We start from the raw sequence: 18,806 nt of genomic DNA, 5'->3' as shown, positions 1-18,806 counted from the left end.
GAAACAAACATCATGAGATGGGGGTTCCCAGGCCAGCCCACAAAAAGCTGTTTACCCCATCACGGGTACATGAAATTCAGGGCTAGCAAGTATGTAATAATGTCACTCTGGGAAACAGCTTTAGGGTTTGGGTTAGGGAATGCTATTTTATTTACTAGTACACATTTTTTTTAAGCTCCTATTGTGTCCCCAGAACACACATTCCAGACGACAAAAACCTTAGCAGTGGAAAGAGGTCTTCATTTTCTCTTTTCTTCTAATTCTTTTTTTTACTTTATTTCTTTAGGCCTCCAAACATGCTCTGTGTATTTTCTTGCAGTTTTTCCTGTTCTTCCTGACTCCTTCCCTGGGCAGTGGGAGTCTTTTGGGCAAGGATGATGGGTTTAGGGATGGGCAAATGACAGTTGTGAGGATGGACAGGAGCAGGAGAGGCCAATGTACCACAGCAGAAGAGGGTGGGAGAGGAGCTCCAGAGGTGTGAATGGAGGCATCAGGCATAGAGACCCCTACTGAGGCTATAGGTAGAGTGTGATTGGCTGGTGAGGAGAAGGAAAAGGAAATCCCTAGGTGCTCAGGCAGCAAGAAAAGAGGGCGTTTGCTGGCGCTAGTGGTGGTGAGCCATGACTCAATTCAGGTGGAGGGACCTGAGGACCTGCTCTACCTCAGCACCATGGAGGCCTGCCAGGACTGTGGCAGGGAAGGAGATGAGACTCCCAAGGCACATCGAAGGGAATTCTGGAAAGCTGGCTTGGAGAGAGCATTGGTCTTCTCACTATATGAATCCCTTCTTTATCCCTCCCTTTTTTTTTTAATCCTGTAGTCCAGAGAGGTTGAAATGTCTGATAACACAGCAGGTTTGCGATATGAAAGACATGAGAACCTATCTGGTCTCCTAGTATCCAATACAGTATTCTTTCCCTTACATATTCTTTTTAAATATATTTTTATTGAAATGGGCGATTATGACAAAGGCCTTAGGAGAGCTCGGTCCAGGGGAGCAATAGAGAAGAACTCAGAGAAACAGACAGGCTCTGTTTTCCCAAACATTTTCCTTATATCTCTGGCCTGCTGTTTCCCCTGAGAGCACCCTGGAGCTCCAGCACTCCATCACCTTCTTTCTCCCATTTTGCCTGTGACTTAGGAATGAACATGATGGTTAAGCTACCTTCATTAAGCAGCATGACCGCTTCCTGAGCTCCTGCTGCCGCATTTAGGCCCTGTCAGCTGTGAGGCCACTGGTGCTGAGTCAGAGGGAAAGGCTCAGAACAGCCTTGAGCAGCGAAGAATAAAGTGTGACTCATCTCGTCCTGCCCACCCCTCACACTGGACTATAAATACCCTCCTGGGTCTGTGTGCTGTTATTCCAAAAGATGCGTTGGATACCCAGAACTAGGCTATTCATGGGCTGTTGCCCAGTTCAAGCTGTTGGGTCCTGAGGAAGATTACTATTTTGGCTACATTGTTTATCATTAAAACCAGCCCAGGAATTCTCCGCATGTGGAGAATAAGAAATTTCTTTTTGGTTAAATGATATTAGAGAAAAAAACCATCCAAGGCTGCTAACAAATAATCTTTACTTTCAGTTATAAACAACAATAAGTTGTTTTCCAGAAAAGGAAGCTCGTAAACTTACCCAGTTTGCCTTCCATGTGGGACATGACTGATGTGCTTCAGTCTTCGTATAATAACAAATGCATCTTTGCCACTCTGTATCTTGGTTATTGCTTTTGTCTCATTATCAGAACAACTTCCTTCCCTGATTTCCACAGCCTGTATGTGTTCTTTTCTCTAGAAGACTAGCTGTGAAGACTTAGAGGTGGGTTCTGTGCACTCGCTTCCCCTTGAAAATGTCATTTACTTTTATGGTAGAACTTTCTGGTACTTTGAATTAAATAGGACATTCTTCCCTTTGGCCACAGAGGCAAGTATAGGATGAGATCCTTGTTTCCTAACCACTTACCAGAACATATATCTGAAGAAATGAGCACCAGTATTTCTGTCTCAACTATAGTTTCTCTTTTCTTTTCTTTTTTTTTGCTTTTTTGTTTTTTGTTGAGACGGAGTCTCGCTCTGTCGCCCAGGCTGGAGTGCAGTGGCCGGATCTCGGCTCACTGCAAGCTCTGCCTCCCGGGTCTACGCCATTCTCCTGCCTCAGCCTCCGAGTAGCTGGGACTACAGGTGCCCGCCACCTTGCCCGGCTAGTTTTTTGTATTTTTTTTTAGTAGAGATGGGGTTTCACCGTGTTAGCCAGGATGGTCTCAATCTCCTGACCTTGTGATCCGCCCGTCTCGGCCTCCCAAAGTGCTGGGATTACAGGCCTGAGCCACCGCGCCCGGCCTTTTTTTCTTTTTCTTAAGACAGGGTTTCACCCTTTACCCAGGCTGAAGTACAGTGGCACCATCATGGCTCACTGCAGCCTTGACTTCTGGGCTCAAGCAATCCTCCCACCTCAGCCTCCCTAGGAGCTGGGACTACAGGCACACACTACCACAGCCAGATAATTTAAAAAAATTTTTTTGCAGAAACAGAGTCTTGCCATGTTGCCCATGCTGGTCTCGAGCTCCTGTGCTCAAGTGATTAGATGCCATTTCCCCGGGAAAATACCCTTTCAGCCCAGAGGCCCTAACACTAACTTTAGTGGTTCCTCAGTCTAACTTTGTGACATCCAGCATTATCTCCAGTAAAAGGAATATCTTAATTTTTTCCATAAGAAAATACTTTTGGGAGTGAAGTGGAGCCGACAGTTGCAAGAGTGATTTAAGTCCAGGAAGTGTTGCAGTGTGTGATGGACTGAACCAAGGACCAGGGACCTGGCGTGCAGCTGATTAACCCTGACTTAGTACATTCTCAGGGCTGGGTTCTTTGTTGGTGCTTCACATTTCTCTCTCCTTAGTTTGGATTTCACAAATGTCCTTTTTTCTCATCACAAAATGCATTAACAGGAAAGATCCATATTTTTATTTTTATTTTTATGTTTTTTTTTTTGAGATGGAGTTTCACTCTTGTTGCCCAGGCTGGAGTGCAAATGCGCAATCTTAGCTCACCGCAACCTCCATCTCGCAGGTTCAAGCAATTCTCCTGCCTCAGCGTCCCAAGTAGCTGTGATTACAGGCATGCGCCACCATGCCCGGCTAATTTTGTATTTTTAGTAGAGACGGGGTTTCTCCATGTTGGTCAGGCTGGTCTCAAACTCCCGATCTTAGGTGATGTGCTCGCCTTGTCCTCCCAAAGTGCTGGGATTACAGGCATGAGCCACTGCCCCTGGCCAGGAAAGACCCATTTATGATGAGTAAGTTTGTAGCAAGATGTTTTACAGAGAGGTTTCTTCACTCATTTACTCTGATTATTCAGGAAGGCGGAAACTGAGAATGGAAGCCACTTCCAACCAGCACATCTGTTTATCTGTGGACCCACTCACTTCAGGGCAGTTGATGACAAACCGGTATAAAGCACCAAATGAAGATTTGCAAATTTGCACTTGACTGGAAATGAGACTTGCAGCTGATTTCTCATCCTGAGCTTACTTGAAAGCAGCTCAGAATAATTCTGTTTTTTCCCCTAAAGGGAATATTTACAGAACTCCAAAACTTAAAACAGTTAAAAGCAGAGCCGTTCTTGGAGTTCATCTTCCCCCACACAGAGCGACCCATTTCCACAGGTGGTGGGACCCCAGGGTTCTTACGGCATTTTGTTTATAAATACCACTAATTGGACCTTTAATATTTCTAATAGGCTTATTGTATTCCTTGTTTAAATCAATTTTGGGATGTAATGTGGAGTTACCTAGAAAGGCTATATTTATAGAAATTTAATTCTTCCCAATTTATGATTCTTGATTTTTTAAAAAATTTACATCCTGGGGTTTTACTTTGGATAAACTTCTGGCCTGTCTTTCAGGCCTAAAAGTTGGGCTGTGCTGTGTTTGATCATTTCTACACTCTGTAGAAGAGAGGCAGCTCGTTATAGCAGAAGTTCTCCACCTGGAATTAACAGTCGTTGTGACACTGGAGAAGCATAGCCCAGAGTGCAGGAGATTTGCAGGATGAATGGTGGCGAGGAAATCTGTTTCTTAAGTCCTCGTATTCTGGTTTTAAAGGTCTCAATTTCTGGATCCTTTTCTCTTTGCCTGAAAACGTACTTATATTCACAATAGCACTTCTCTCACATTGCAAACGAAAGAAATCTCAAATCTTACTACCATTAATTGCTCCAGGATACCCATCAAAAAGGATTAGTTAGGGAGTGCTGAAACCCATAAACTTAGTCTTTCCCTGCCTTGTGTATTTTCTTATTAAGGAGAAGCTTGGCTTTAGGAACTGTGTTAGATATCCTATATTCAGGTACAGATACGCACATCCCTTAACCACAGGGAAATGTCTGAGAAAGGTGGCTTTAGGCGAGTTCATTGTTGTGCAAAAATCAGAGAATGTATTTAACCTAAGTGTAATAGCCTACAGCACATCTAGTCTATATGGTATAGGCTATTCTTCTAGGCTACAAACCTGTACAGCATGTTACTATACAGAATACCACAGGCAGTTGTAACACAATGGTGAGTATTTGTGTATCTAAAAGTGTCCAAACTTAAAGTACAGTAAATATACCATATACCATGGTAGTATATATGGTTCATTGTTGACAGAAATGTTATCCAGCGCATGATTGTATATGCTGAGTTTAGAGATGTAGACAGTAGTTACAACAGCTTGCTTGCTTGCTTTCTCTTTCTTTCTTTCTTTCTTTCTTTCTCTCTCTCTCTCTCTTTCTTTCTTTTTCTTTCTTCCTTTTTCTTTCCTTCCTTTCCTTTCCTTTTCCTTTTCCTTTTCCCTTTTTTCTTTTCTTGCTTCTTTCTTCTTTCTTTATTTCTTTCTGAGTTTTGCTCTGTTGCCCAGGCTGGAGTGCAGTGGCGCCATCTCGGCTCACTGCAACCTCTGCCTCCTGGGTTCAAGCGATTCTCCTGCCTCAGCCTCCTCAGTAGCTGGAATTACAGGCGCATGCCACCACGCCTGGCTAATTTTTGTATTTTTAGTAGAGACAAGTTTCAACATGTTGGTCAGGCTGGTCTCGAACTCCTGATCTTGTTGATCTGCCCATCTCAGCCTTCCAAAGTGCTGAGATTACAGGCGTGAGCCACTGCGCCCAGCCAACAGCTTTCCTTTTGGGACTTAGCCTTTTTCATCCCCTGACTACATCCCCTGACTGATTTCAGAAGAATTCATCCTTTTTAAGAGAAAGCTCTGGGAGAGCAAAGCAAAAAGAGCATTGGTAAGAAATTGTGAATGAGGTGGATAGAAAACACAAACCATTTTTCCTCTGCTTGCACATCACGACAGTCACCACAGAAGTTTTTCTGTGACCAAATGTATGGAAATTTTTCCCCACACACAAAGCAAGCAATCAGTTCTGCAGTGGACACCAGCTGGGCGTTCTCTGATTCAATTCCCACACTATCTACCTGGAGATAGCCTCAGATCCCACAGATTGAGGGGTCAGCCACAGGACTGTCTTCTCCTTCTGATGCCAATTGAAAGCCCCAGATTGCTTTCTCTGTACTTCTGGCTGACATGCTCTGTAAGTTGGGGATCCCACAGCCCCCTCTTCTAGTTCTGTTAATTTGCTAGAGCAACTCATAGAGATCAGGGAAACACATTTACTGATTTATTATTAGTATTTTATTTGTTTGTTTGTTTTGAGACAAGGCCAAGCTCTGTCACCTAAACTGGAGTGCAGTGGAACAATCACAGTTCACTGCAGCCTCCATCTCGTGCACTCAAGCAGTCTTCCTGCCTCTGGTTTCCCAGTAGCTGGGACTATAGGCACATGCTACCATGCCTGGCTCTACCAGTTTATTATAAACAATATTACCAGCCAGGCACGGTGGAGCACACCTGTAATCCTAGCACTTTGACAGACTCAGATGGGAGGATTGCTTGAAGCCAGGAGTTCAAGAGTAGCCTGGACAACATAGTGAGATCCCGTCTCTACAAAAAATAACAAAATTAACCAGGCATGATGACACACGTAGTCCCAGCTACTTGGGAGGCTGAGGTGGGAAGATCATTTGAGCCCAGGAGTTGGAGGCTACAGTGAGCTATACTCATGCCACTGCACTCCAGCCTGAAAAACAGGGCAAGACCCTGTTTCTGAAATAATAATAATAATAATACATAAAAATAAATTTTAAAAAAGGATATTACAAAGGATACAGATGAAGAGATACATAGGGTGAGGTATATGGGGGAAGGTGGTCAGAGCCTCCGCACCTTCTCTGGCTGCACCACCCTCTGGGAAACTGCACTGTGTTCAGCTGTCCAGAGGCTGTCTGCACCTGTCCTTTCACATGTTTACGGAGGCTTCCTTATGTAGGCATGATTAATTAAACACTTGGCCATGGTGATCAACTTAACCTTCAGCTCCTCTCTGCCTTCCCTGAAGGCTGGAGGGTGGGGCTGAAAACTCCAACCATCTAAGTCTGCCTTGGTCTTTCTGAGTCCCATCCGAAATCTACCCAGGGGCTGCCAGTCATGAGTCACCTCATTAACATATAAAAAGACATCACTTTTTAAGATTCCAAGGATTTTAGGAGCTGTATGCCAAGAAACTGGGAGGAAGACCAAATATGTATTTCACAATGTCCCAGTGAGGGCATGCCATGAGCTAGAACAAACAGACCAAAGCATTATCGCTTTTTGACTCTTGGGAGGCCCTGAAAGGTTAAGCAACTTGCCCAGGGCCACACAATGAGTCTTTCAGTCAGATCTTGAACGCAGGCAGTCTGGATCCATGGTCAGTGTTCTTGACTCCTACCTGTCTTGTTAAAAGGTGTTTCCAAATTACAGCTAATCCTAATTTTATTTTATCTTAGCCAGGGATTATATTTTCAACCTTCCAAAATATATATATATAATATATATATATATATATAAAATATATATATATATACCTTCTAAAATATATATATATATGTTAACTGCTGGGCTACTTTTTTGTGTTTTTATGCAATATGCATCTTTCTCTTTTATTTAATACAGAATAAAAGTTGATCATTTCTAACTAAATTAATGGAGTTATTTCTGAGTTTTTATACAGTTGTCTTATGGTGTCCACAGAGGATTGGTTCCAGGACACCCCGTCCACCCCACTCCCACCTCACCCTCAGAGTTTGCCAAAATCTTCGAACGCTCAAGTCCCTGATATAAAATGGTGTACTTATTTGCATATAACCTATGCACATCCTCCTTATACTTTTCATTACCTCTAGATTACTTAGAATAGCTAATGAAATGTAAATGCTATGTAAATAGTTGTTATACTGTGTTTTTAAATTTGTCTTATTTTTATTTTTCTAGTGGTATTTTTTATTGTTTGGGGTTTTTCCCTCCACATATTTTTTTATCCTTGGTTAATTGAATACAAGGATGCAGACCCAGCAGATACAGAAGGCTGTTTTGTGGTCGTTTTGTTTTTTTGTTTGTTTGTTTCTGACATAATAATTACACATATGAGGCACAGTGTGATGTTTCAATACATGTATACATTGTGTAAAAATCAAATCAGGGTATTTAACATATCCATCACCTCGTACATTTATAATTTCTTCGTAGTGAGAACATTCAGAATACCCCTTTTCTAGCTATTTTGAAATAGCTATTTTGAAATGCAATATTATTAACCACAGTCACGCTACTGTGCAATAGAACACTAGAACTTACTCATCCTAACTGTAACTTTGTACCCATTGACCATCTTCTCCCCGTGCTCTCCATTCCATTCTCCCAGGCTCCGGCAGCCTCTATCTTACTATTTCTATGAAATCAACCTCTTTAGATTCCACATATGAGTGAGATCATGTAGCATTTGTCCTTCAGTGCTTATTTCACTTAATGTAACATCTTCCAGGTTCATCCATGTCGCCACAGATGACAAGATCTCTTTCTTTTGTATGGCCAAAGAGTGCTCCACTGGGTATATGTACCATATTTTTTTTATCCATTCATCTGTTGATGGACAGTTAGGTTGCTTCCAAATCTTGGCTATTGTGAATAGTGCTGCAGTAAACATGAGAGTGCAGATATCTCTTCCACATATTGATTCTATTTCCTTTGGATATATTCGCAGTAGTGAGATTGCTGGATCATATGGTAGTTCCATGAATTACTGCTAAAAGCTAAACATCAGATTTTTATACACATAGATGGCATACATTTATCAGAAATATATCACACTTCATAAATACTTGTACTTTTGACTTCACATTATAATGTAGTATGGCAGAGTATGAGTAATAGCATATCAATTTATTCTCCTCTGTTAATAAACTTTAAAAACCAAATACATTAATCTGGTCAAGGTAGTGTGTGCCTGTAATTCCAGCTACTCAAGAGGCTGATGTGGAAGGATCACTTGAGCCCAAGAGTTCAAGACAAGCCTGAACAACATAGCAAGACCTAGTCTAAAAACAAAAAGATACATTAAATATATGACAGCTTATTAATTTGAATTAAGTGAAAGCTGAACATAGTAGCTCACACCTGTAATCCCAGCACTTTGGGAGGCCAAGGCAGGCAGATCACTTGAGGTCAGGAGTTCAAGACCAGCCTGGCCAACATGGTGAAACCCTGTCTCTATTAAAAATACAAAAATTAGCTGGATGTGGTGGCGGGTGCCTCTAATCCCAGCTACTCAGGAAGCTGAGGCAGGAGAATCACTTGAACCCAAGAGGCAGAGGTTACAGTGAGCCAAGATTGTACCTCTGTACTCCAGCCTGGGCAACAGAGTGAGACTCTGGGGGGGGGAAAAAAAGTTACTTTTCTAGGAGAAAATCTGCTTTGGTTGGTTCAATAGTGAGAACTGACTTTGCCAGTTAAGCTGTGGTAGATATGTTCACTAAATTGGATGAACTAAATCTGTAGCCATAATTTGAGGAAATTGAGTTGACAAGTGATATATTAAAAATGGATATCATTAAAAATGGATTTTGATAAACAGTGTATGACTTTTGACATATAACTTGTAAGGAGCTCAAAGACTCAAGGGGAGACATTACTATAACAAGTCTCACGACTTGGTAATGTGAAAAAGGCTTCTTAGCATTTATATATTTTTTTAAAAAAGCAACACCCAAAATAGAAAATAGATCTAGAATTAATATTGAACCTGAGTCTTCTAGTGGAAAGCCATATTGATGCATGAGATACATGAAATAATTGTAGGAGGAAAGGGCAGCCCTACTCATTTCACTATCACTAAGATATGCTTTTCAAGTAAACAGATAGTATTTAAAAATTAATATTTATGTCTTGCTTGTCCTGTACTAATCATTGTAATGATATTACAGAAGAAAATAAATGTTAACCTTTACAGCCTTATGGATTCAGAAAGCACATTTTAAAATTTCATGATTTTTGTGTGTATATATATATATATATATATATATATATATATATTTTTTTTTTTTTTTTTTAAATTGCAGAAAAGTATGGCAGGGCGATCAGTTAAAGACAAGTACAAAAAATATACTCGGATAAAATTGGAGGACATGAAATGGAAACAGTTCAAGAAATGAAAGATGTAAAAATCTCGGCTGTTAAAAGGATTTTTTTTTAATGCATTTTGGTCATTTTAAAATGTGCTGGGGCTGAGCATACTGGCTAACGCCTGTGGTCCCAGTGCTTTGAGAGGCTGAGGTAGGAGGATTGCTTTGGGCCGGGAGTCCAATAACCAGTCTAGGCAACATAGCAAGACTCCCATTTAAAAAAAATAAATAAAGTACAATGTGCTAGAATATTTGCCCTTTGTAAATATTTAAGGTTACAGTGAGAATTACAGATATCGACCTAAAAAATGTGGGAAGTGAGTTGTATGTATGTGCATATTTTCTGGAGGGAGAGGTGATCCATAGCTTTCATCAGATTCATTAAAGGCAGAGTATTTGAGCCAGAAAACAATTCAGCACAGTCAGAGGCCAGGTCACCATCCCTGTAGGTGTACTAGTCACTCTGGCCTCAACTCATTCCATGTGTCTTTCCTGTACCAACATGCAGATGTATGGAGGGTGCAAAAGTGTATCTGCTTTTTTAAATCCTGGTAGAGTTATAAACTCTTAGCTCGGAAACATCTTTCCTGTATATCTCCATCAAATAATTATATTTCTCCTGTGATTATTTCGTGTTTGTAAGTTGGTGGTACCCTCTCTTTCAGTTTGAAGGAAGAAAGTACTGTGAACATGACTTTCAGATGCTCTTTGCCCCTTGCTGTCATCAGTGTGGTAAGTTTTACTGCTGAACGTCAAGTAAAAAGTAAGTTTCCGGCCGGGTGCGGTGGCTCACACCTGTAATCCTAGCACTTTGGGAGGCAGAGGGAGGAGGATCACCTGAGGTCAGGAGTTTGACACCAGCCTGGCCAACATGGGGAAACCCCATCTCTACTAAAAATTCAAAAATTAGCTGGACGTGGTGGCAGGTGCCTGTAATCCCAGTTACTCAAGAGGCTGAGGCAGGAGAATCGCTTTAACCCAGGTGGCAGAGGTTGCAGTGAGCCCAGATTGGGCCACTTCACTCCAGCCTGGGCAACAGAGCAAAACTCCATCTTGGGGAAAAAAAAAAAAAGTTTCCAAATTCCTTAAGTCATTTCACACTGATGAAGTATTGATGCTAAAGATGGTTTTTGGTGCTCATTATGAATAACTGTTGGATACTTCATCACTCCTCTTCCCTATTGTGCATATATAACAAACTGGAGGAGTATCAAAACCTAGAGAGAATTGATTTTTAAGGACATTTAAGGTAGAGGTATTTTGGGATGAACTAGGACTCCTATCGGGTGGCGATTAGGATTGTTCTTTTCCTGTGTTAACACAACCTTTATCTATTTGCTTTTGGTTTTGCCAGGAAAGAGGTAGGGAAGACATCAGTGAGGTGCTTTTGATGCTTAGGGATGCTTCAGCGTTGCTTGCACGGCGCATAAGCCATGGACTTGCTTGCATGTTGTCCACTTCTCTGGTTGCTAATCCCTCTGCTGGGTTTCCAGAGATTGAAGGAACTGAGTAGAATGTTCTAAAGGTTTAATGAAAGAATAAATTAAGTATGGGTTATAAGAAACTGTGCTGGAGATTTCAGTTGTCTTGTTGACAATGACAGAAATAACCAAAAGGCATTCAAGACAGCCAGTACCTCATTTGGAAAGGAAAACTAGATTCAGAGATGAAACAAAACAGCCCCAAAACATGGCTACTGAATCAAAACAAAAACTCAGATGAAATAAAAACTTTTTTTCTAATGTGCTTACTCTGGTAGACACATAAATAAAAAGTTCCTCTACTGGCCAGGTGTGGTGGCTCACACCTATAATCCTAGCACTTTGGGAGGCCAAGGCGGGAGGATAACCTGAGGTTGGGAATTCGAGACCAGCCTGACCAACATGGAGAAACCCCATCTCTACTGAAAATACAAAATTAGCCGGGCGTGGTGGCGCATGCCTGTAATCCCAGCTACTTGGAAGGCTGAGGCAGGAGAATCGCTTGAACCCAGGAGGTGGAGGTTGCAGTGAGCCAAGATGGCGCCATTACACTCCAGCCTGGACAACAAGGGCGAAACTCTGTCTCAAAAAAAAAAAAAAAAAAAAAAAAATCCTTTGTTGAGAAAGGCTTAAATGGTTTTTTTCCTCACTGTTTTTCCTTAATTGCTCTCTTAGTAAATAAAGTGCCATGCTTGTTACTTAGTAACATCCTTTGTGTGTTGCTTTCCCACAGGTGAATTCATCATTGGCCGAGTTATCAAAGCCATGAATAACAGCTGGCATCCAGAGTGCTTCCGCTGTGACCTCTGCCAGGAAGTTCTGGCGGATATCGGGTTTGTCAAGAATGCTGGGAGGTAGGTGGATTTTCATCCTCGTCAGATGCGGGTGGATAATGTGACTGTGACAAGATCACGTGTCTTCTCCACGCGGGATGTAAGGCAGTTCTGTAGGACACCGAATTGAGGGCATGGGAACTCAGACACTGCGGTGTGTTGACTGAGTGCTGCTGCTGGGAGGGGACCCTTGCATTGCTGTGCACAGGGCATAACTCTCCATGCATGGCTGAACTACCAACGGGGAATGTGCCTAGATGGAGTTTCATGAAAATCAGTCAGATATTAGGGTTGGAACACAGTTTTCGTGTAGCTTGATTCTGCTCTGTTAAGCACAGGAGTGATTTTTTTAAGAAATGGTGTGTTTAATTTCTTTTCAGAGATAAGGGAAGCATATTTCTTTTTAACCATTAGAAAGAACCTAAAATTTTAAATGTGAGTTTTGGCTCTGTTTAGACACCTGTGTCGCCCCTGTCATAATCGTGAGAAAGCGAGAGGCCTTGGGAAATATATCTGCCAGAAATGCCATGCTATCATCGACGAGCAGCCTCTGATATTCAAGAACGATCCCTACCATCCAGACCATTTCAACTGTGCCAACTGCGGGTACTGGAATTGTTTCTTTTTTATTACACAAGCAGTGGGAATGAAAGACTACATTTATCTATAGTTCTGTTACTCCAGCAAACCAAATTGTTTTTCTCCAATTTTTAGTCTAGAAAATGTTAAACTATAGAAGAGTTAAGAGAATGATATAATGAAACCTGTATACCCTTAATTTTGTTTCACCAATTAACATTTTGCCACGCTTGTGTGTATACAGTATATTCTCATTTCACCCTCCTGTGTATGTGTGTGCGTGTGCATGTATACACATACCTCTAAAATTTCTCATGACTCTCAGTATACATCTTCTGAGAATAAGGGCATTTTCCTATGGAACCACAATACTATTTTTCATTTTTTTTTTTTCTCTTGTGATGGGGTCTCGCTCTATTGCCCAGGCTGAAGTGCAGTGGGCAGTCATAGCTCACTGCAGCCACACCCTCCTGGGCTCAAGCAATCCTTCCACCTCAGCCTGCAGAATAGCTGGGACCACAGGCACACGCCACCCTTTTTTAATTTTTTGTAGAGATGGAGTCTTGCTGTGTTGCCCAGACTGGTCTCAAACTCCTGGGCTCAAGCAGTGCACCCATCTCGGCCTCCCAGAGTGCTGGGATTATAGGCATGAGCCACTGCATCTGGTCAGAACCACAATACTCTTATTGTGCCTGAGAAAATTAGCAATAACTGGCCAGGCGTGGTGGCTCACGCCTGTAATCCCAGCACTTTGGGAGGCTGAGGCAGGTAGATCACGAGGTCAGAAGATCAAGACCATCCTGGCTAGCACAGTGAAACCCCATCTCTACTAAAAATACAAAAATTAGCCGGGCATGGTGGCGGGCACCTGTAGTCCCAGCTACTCGGGAGGCTGGGGCAGGAGAATGGTGTGAACCCGGGAGGCGGAGCTTGCAGTGAGCCAAGATCGCACCACTGAACTTCAGCCTGGATGACAGAGCAAGACTCCATCTCATTAAAAAAAAGTGAAAAAAAAGAAAACAGTGTGGTCGTATAAGTTCAGCCATCTCATCTTTTATGATTGAATTATCAGTTTGTGCCTTACCTCATTTTCTTACCTATCCTTCCTCTTGGGGGATTATCCTCTGTCCACTTTTCATTAGCATCTCTCCTAGAGAATTACATAAAAGGTGTGAAATTCAAACAAATCCATTTGACTAATTGGGACCATCTCTGACCAAATGTTTATTGATGCAGGAGACTGAAAATAATATTTAATTGGAGTATTTGGAGAAGGAAATTCTGGAAATTTTATTGTTTATGAAAATAAACCTGTTAACCTATAACTCTTTTCAACAGCTTATGACAATTTAAATATGTTAGTAAATGGAACTAGTCTCCCAGCTTCTCAGTTTGCTTGGAAAGGTCATGTCTTAGTCTATTTTATGCGCCTATAACAGAATACCACAAACTGGGTAATTTGTAACCAGCAGAAATGTATTTGGCTCATGGTTCTGGAGGCTGGAAAGTCCAAGATCAAGGGGCTGGCATCTGGTGAGGACCTTCTTCTGCATCAAAACATAGCAGAGGGCATCACATGGTGGGGGAGAGAAGAGAGGGGAAGGAAGAGAAGGAAGGAGGCTGAACTCGTCCTTTTATAAGGAACCCACCCCCTCAATAACAGCATTAATCCATCCGTGAGGTCAGAGCCTTCATGATCTAATCACCCCTTAGAGGTCTTACTTCCCAACACCTGCACTGGGAAGCATGAACTTTGGAGGGCACAGTCACACCATAGCAGGTAGTATTACTGAGTCTACCCTCAGCACTGTGATTATTCCCTGTAGCTTTTAAAGGAAGGCAAAGGGACTAAAATGTAATGTGATAATATAAGAAGGAAATGATGAATATGCCTGGTGTGTTGGTGTGTATCTGACCTAGTCTTGCATCTTATCCTTTTAAGATACAGATTTTTTGGTAGGAGTCTGAAACCTGTTCGGGCCTATTAATTCAGGTTACTCTGATCACCTCTAAAGGGGGAAAAAGAAGTTTGCAGGGATCGTCATAGTAATGTCTTTAAAAACCTGAAAAGTGTGCTAGCCCCATCGGTTGGTTGTTTTTCTCTCTTAGTATTAATATTAAGCTGGCTGTCTTTCTCATGGACAGGAAGGAACTGACTGCCGATGCGCGGGAGCTGAAAGGGGAGCTGTACTGCCTGCCATGCCATGATAAAATGGGGGTCCCCATCTGTGGCGCTTGCCGACGGCCCATTGAAGGGCGCGTGGTGAACGCCATGGGCAAGCAGTGGCATGTGGAGGTGAGTTCTGAATGGCAAAGGGCAACCAGTTCTTTCAAATCTCCATGATTAAGGTGTAACCAATACTTTCAAATCTTCATGATTCAGGGGTAACTAGTACTTTCAAATCTCTGTGATTCAGGTGTCCTGGCAAGATTAGGAGAGTCTAAAGATTAAACATGGACATTTTAAAGACAACTGACTTTGCTGACAGTTAAGAATATAGAATGTACACTGCTTTTGTGAATGTCTCAGTAATGATACAGGATGTGCACTTTTGCTCCTAAAGCCTTCTTGAAGCAGGAAGTGCCACGGTCTATATCCAGCAGCAGCTCCTCCTTTATAGGTGCTACTGAGATGCTCACCTCTCTTCTCTTTTTGGGCTATTGTAATAGGCTGTGTCTTAAAGTAACCTTTAAAGACAGACACCTGAATTAAAACTGCGAAAGTATCATATTATGAGGCCACTTATGGCCAAATGAAATGACTGTCTTAAACTTTCATTCATCTTCTCTGAAAATAGGTTAACTTTGGGGTTTCCTTTATTAGATATAAAATACGGCAATTCAAAAATGACCTATAGCAGTTTTTCTTTTCAGCATTTTGTTTGCGCCAAATGTGAGAAACCCTTTCTTGGACATCGCCATTATGAGAGGAAAGGCCTGGCGTATTGTGAAACCCACTATAACCAGGTATTGACCTTAGTCACTGGGTGCCAGATAGACTTTTATGAACCTAGGCTTATCAGTAGTTTAACTACAAGTAAATCTCTTGGAAGATGTACATTGTTCAGTAGAAATTTGTTTTTAACTTTGTATTTGGGAAATAATTTCAGACTCAGAAGCTAACTATAAAATGGAAAATACAAAGAATACCTGTATTCCTTTCATTCAAGTCCACAGTTCGCTTTATCGTTTCCCGCGCTCGGTCTTCCTGTGTAAAACACGTACTTACGTAAATAGTATATACAAGTACGATGGCCGTTTCTAAAGCATTTGCCAATAAGTTCATCATACTCCTTTACCCCTAAATACTTCAGTGTATATTTCCCAAGAATATGGAACTCTCTAACATAATCGTAGTTATCAATATTGATACCATACTTTAACCCATTTATTCCAATTTTGTCGCTTGAGTCAGTAACATCCTCACAGCACTTTTTCCACTCCCAGACTGGACCCAGCCTGGGGTTGTGATGTTTCTTTAGCCTTCTTAAATCTGGCACATTTCCAGAGCCTTTTCAAATTTTTGATGACACTGACATTTTGGAGGGATGCAGAGGGCCCCTACCCACTTTTAATAGACTACTTTCCACTTGGGTTCACCTGCTGCTTCTCTGTGCTTAGATGAGGTTATACACAGCAGGTTGCAGCCCCATACGGTGGCAGGCATCCTCTCAGAACCTTGTCTCTGGAGCACTTTATACCTCTCCTGCCACTGGTGATCTCCCAGGCATGGTGCTGGCCGATAACATCACTATGAATGACAATTTCCTTCCCTCTTTTGTGAGAAAGAAGCAATCTGTGGGCAATCATTTTATGACCATGGAAATGTCCTGTTCCTCATCAGCCTGCCCTAGATTTAGCACCCCTTGATGATTCTTGTCTCTGTGCCAGCTGCAAACGACAGTTCTCCAGCCCCACATCCTCCACCCATAGCCTCCACCTCAGCGCTCTGCCTGAGCAACAGCCCACCTCCTCTCCCATCTATAGGTTTATTCATTTATCTGTTACTTATCCATATGGACTCACAGATTTCTGTATTTTGCATTACTTATTTGGGTGTTCAAACTGTCATCTGGAAAGTTTTTTTTTTAATTGATGACAGTGAATTACTTTCATTGTAAGAAGTAAAAACTTGTCAAAGAACTTTTACTAATTTTCTCTAGTAGAGATAAATTCTCAATTTAGATAACCAGCTATTTTTAAATGTTCAGTGTTCTAAAATATTTAACACATCTTGAACTTTGACCACCTTTTTGTATTTTCAGCTATTTGGTGATGTTTGCTTCCACTGCAATCGTGTTATAGAAGGTGATGGTAAGTATCTGTGTGAGTTTTAGATTCGTACCACTTTGACACAAAAACACTAGGGTAATGTGGAAATTCAGGTTGGTGATTGCTATTGTTTGGAATGTGATCGTTATCAGTTGCTTTTTCTCTTTCTTTGGCGTATTTCCCAAGTAATCTGTAGCAGTAAGATGATAATATCAAAGAGTTGGATTTGTTACTGATTTATGATACTACTTTCGGTCACTACCAGAGTGTTGTATGCCAGCAATCATGGGAACTGTCCCTGGTGGACCCTAAGACTAGTTTCTGTGTCCAGTTTCAGGAAACTCTAGAACAACGTTTATTAGGAACAGTTTAATCTGCTATTGTAGTTAGGAAGAGGCACTTTAACCTCCATATACTAAAACCTGGCAGTTATCAGCAAGCATATCTAGGACTTACCACCCTTTGGTAATGTACTTTGGTAATTAGGCTGGGCTGATTGATTGGAACAGAAAGGAAGCAGCTGTGTTTGCTAACAGTCGCTAACACAATTCTGCCAGAGACTTCCTGGCAAAGTTTTGAACAATCCTGTTTTCAGCATGATTCATGGCTCCCTGCAGACATCACCTAATTCAGGAAATACTTTTGAAACACTGTTCATGTGCAGTTTGTGAAAACAATCCAGGAAAACAATCTTTAGTGCCATTGAAAATAAAACTTACCTCCCTCCTCTGTGAAACAGATGCCAGGTGAAAGAAGCTGCAAAGGAAGCTGTCCTGTTACCAGCTCTGGAAAAAAGACTCCTACAGGGGCAAATAAGTTAATGTCCGGATTTTTGAAAATTATATACCTAGTTCATATTTCCATGTTGGGCCAACAGCAGTAGGGACAGAAACAGCAAGCTCACCTAAACAACATGATGCATGGACAGTCGCCACATGTGCCCAGGTCTAGGGGGCACAGTTGCTGGTGTAAGACATGGCACACATTTATAACTTCACAGGATACTTAAGGACAGGGAAAGATTAAAGTCAGCCCTCCGTATCCAAGGGCTGGATCCGAACATCCGTGGATTCAGCCAACTATGAATCAAAAACATTTAGAGAAAAATAACAATATAACAGTACAAATAATACAGTATAATGACTATTTACATATCATTTGCATTGTACTAGGCATTGTAATTAATCTAGAGATGATCTAAAGTATACGAGACAGGACCAGGAGCAGTGGCTCACGCCTGTAATTCCAACACTTTGGGAGGCTGAGGCGGGCAGATCACCTGAGGTCAGGAGTTCAAGACCAGTCTGGCCAACATGGTGAAACCCCGTCTCTACTAAAAATACAAAATATTAGCCGGGTGTGGTGGTGCATGCCTATAATCCCAGCTACTCGGGAGGCAGAGGCAGGAGAATCACTTGAGGTTGCCGTGAGCCAAGATCACACCATTGCACTCCAGCCTGGGCAACAAGAGCGAAACTTCGTCTCAGAAAAAAAAAAAAAAGTATACAAGACAATGTACATAGGCTGTATGCATTTTATATCAGGGACTTGAGCATCTGAGATTTTGGTATCCTCAAGGCATCCTAGAAACAGCATACTGCACATACTGAGCAACAACTGTATACATAAAGGTTGAGGGCTGGGTGTGGTGGCTTACACCTGTAATCCCAGCAATTAAGGAGGCCAAGGCAGGAGAATTTCTTGGGGCCAGGCGTTCAAGACCAGCCTGGGCAACATAGCAAGACCTCCATCTCTACAAAATAAAAATAAAAAATTAGCCAGATATGGTGGCACACACCTGTGGCCCCAGCTACACAGGAGGATGAGATGAGAAGACTGCCTGAGCCCAGGAGTTCGAGCTGTGATCACACCACTGCAGTACAGCCTGGGCAACAGAGCGAGACCCTATCTGAAAAACAAAAGAAAAGAAGCTCTCAAGAAAGAGGTTCTTGGCTGGGCATGGTGGCTCATGCCTGTAATCTCAGCATTTTGGGAGACTGAGGCAGGGAGATTGCTTGAGCCCAGGAGTTCAAGACCGGCCTGGGAAACATGGCAAAACTGTTTCTACAAAAAATACAAAAATTAGCCAGGTATAGGCCGGGCGCA

At 41.9% G+C, this 18,806-nt stretch overlaps 1 protein-coding gene across 7 annotated transcripts in view; it reads left to right on the top strand.

Annotated features, from left to right (window-relative positions):
* LIMS1 (LIM zinc finger domain containing 1) overlaps window positions 1-18,806 on the top strand; it is a 152,546-nt gene that overhangs the window by 126,023 nt on the left and 7,717 nt on the right. For all 7 annotated transcript variants that reach the window (XM_008008323.3, XM_037994264.2, XM_008008328.3 and 4 more), the window contains exons 3-8: window positions 10,201-10,267; window positions 11,750-11,870; window positions 12,306-12,455; window positions 14,574-14,724; window positions 15,303-15,395; window positions 16,694-16,742. In XM_008008323.3, the coding sequence (XP_008006514.1) occupies window positions 10,201-10,267; window positions 11,750-11,870; window positions 12,306-12,455; window positions 14,574-14,724; window positions 15,303-15,395; window positions 16,694-16,742 (631 nt within the window). The remainder of the gene's footprint in view (window positions 1-10,200; window positions 10,268-11,749; window positions 11,871-12,305; window positions 12,456-14,573; window positions 14,725-15,302; window positions 15,396-16,693; window positions 16,743-18,806) is intronic.

This window comes from Chlorocebus sabaeus, chromosome 14, assembly GCF_047675955.1.
Source record: "Chlorocebus sabaeus isolate Y175 chromosome 14, mChlSab1.0.hap1, whole genome shotgun sequence".
Classification (NCBI taxonomy): Eukaryota; Metazoa; Chordata; class Mammalia; order Primates; family Cercopithecidae; genus Chlorocebus; species Chlorocebus sabaeus.
The sequence above is the reverse complement of the archived record's forward strand: the minus strand, read 5'-3'. Positions and strand labels throughout refer to the sequence as shown.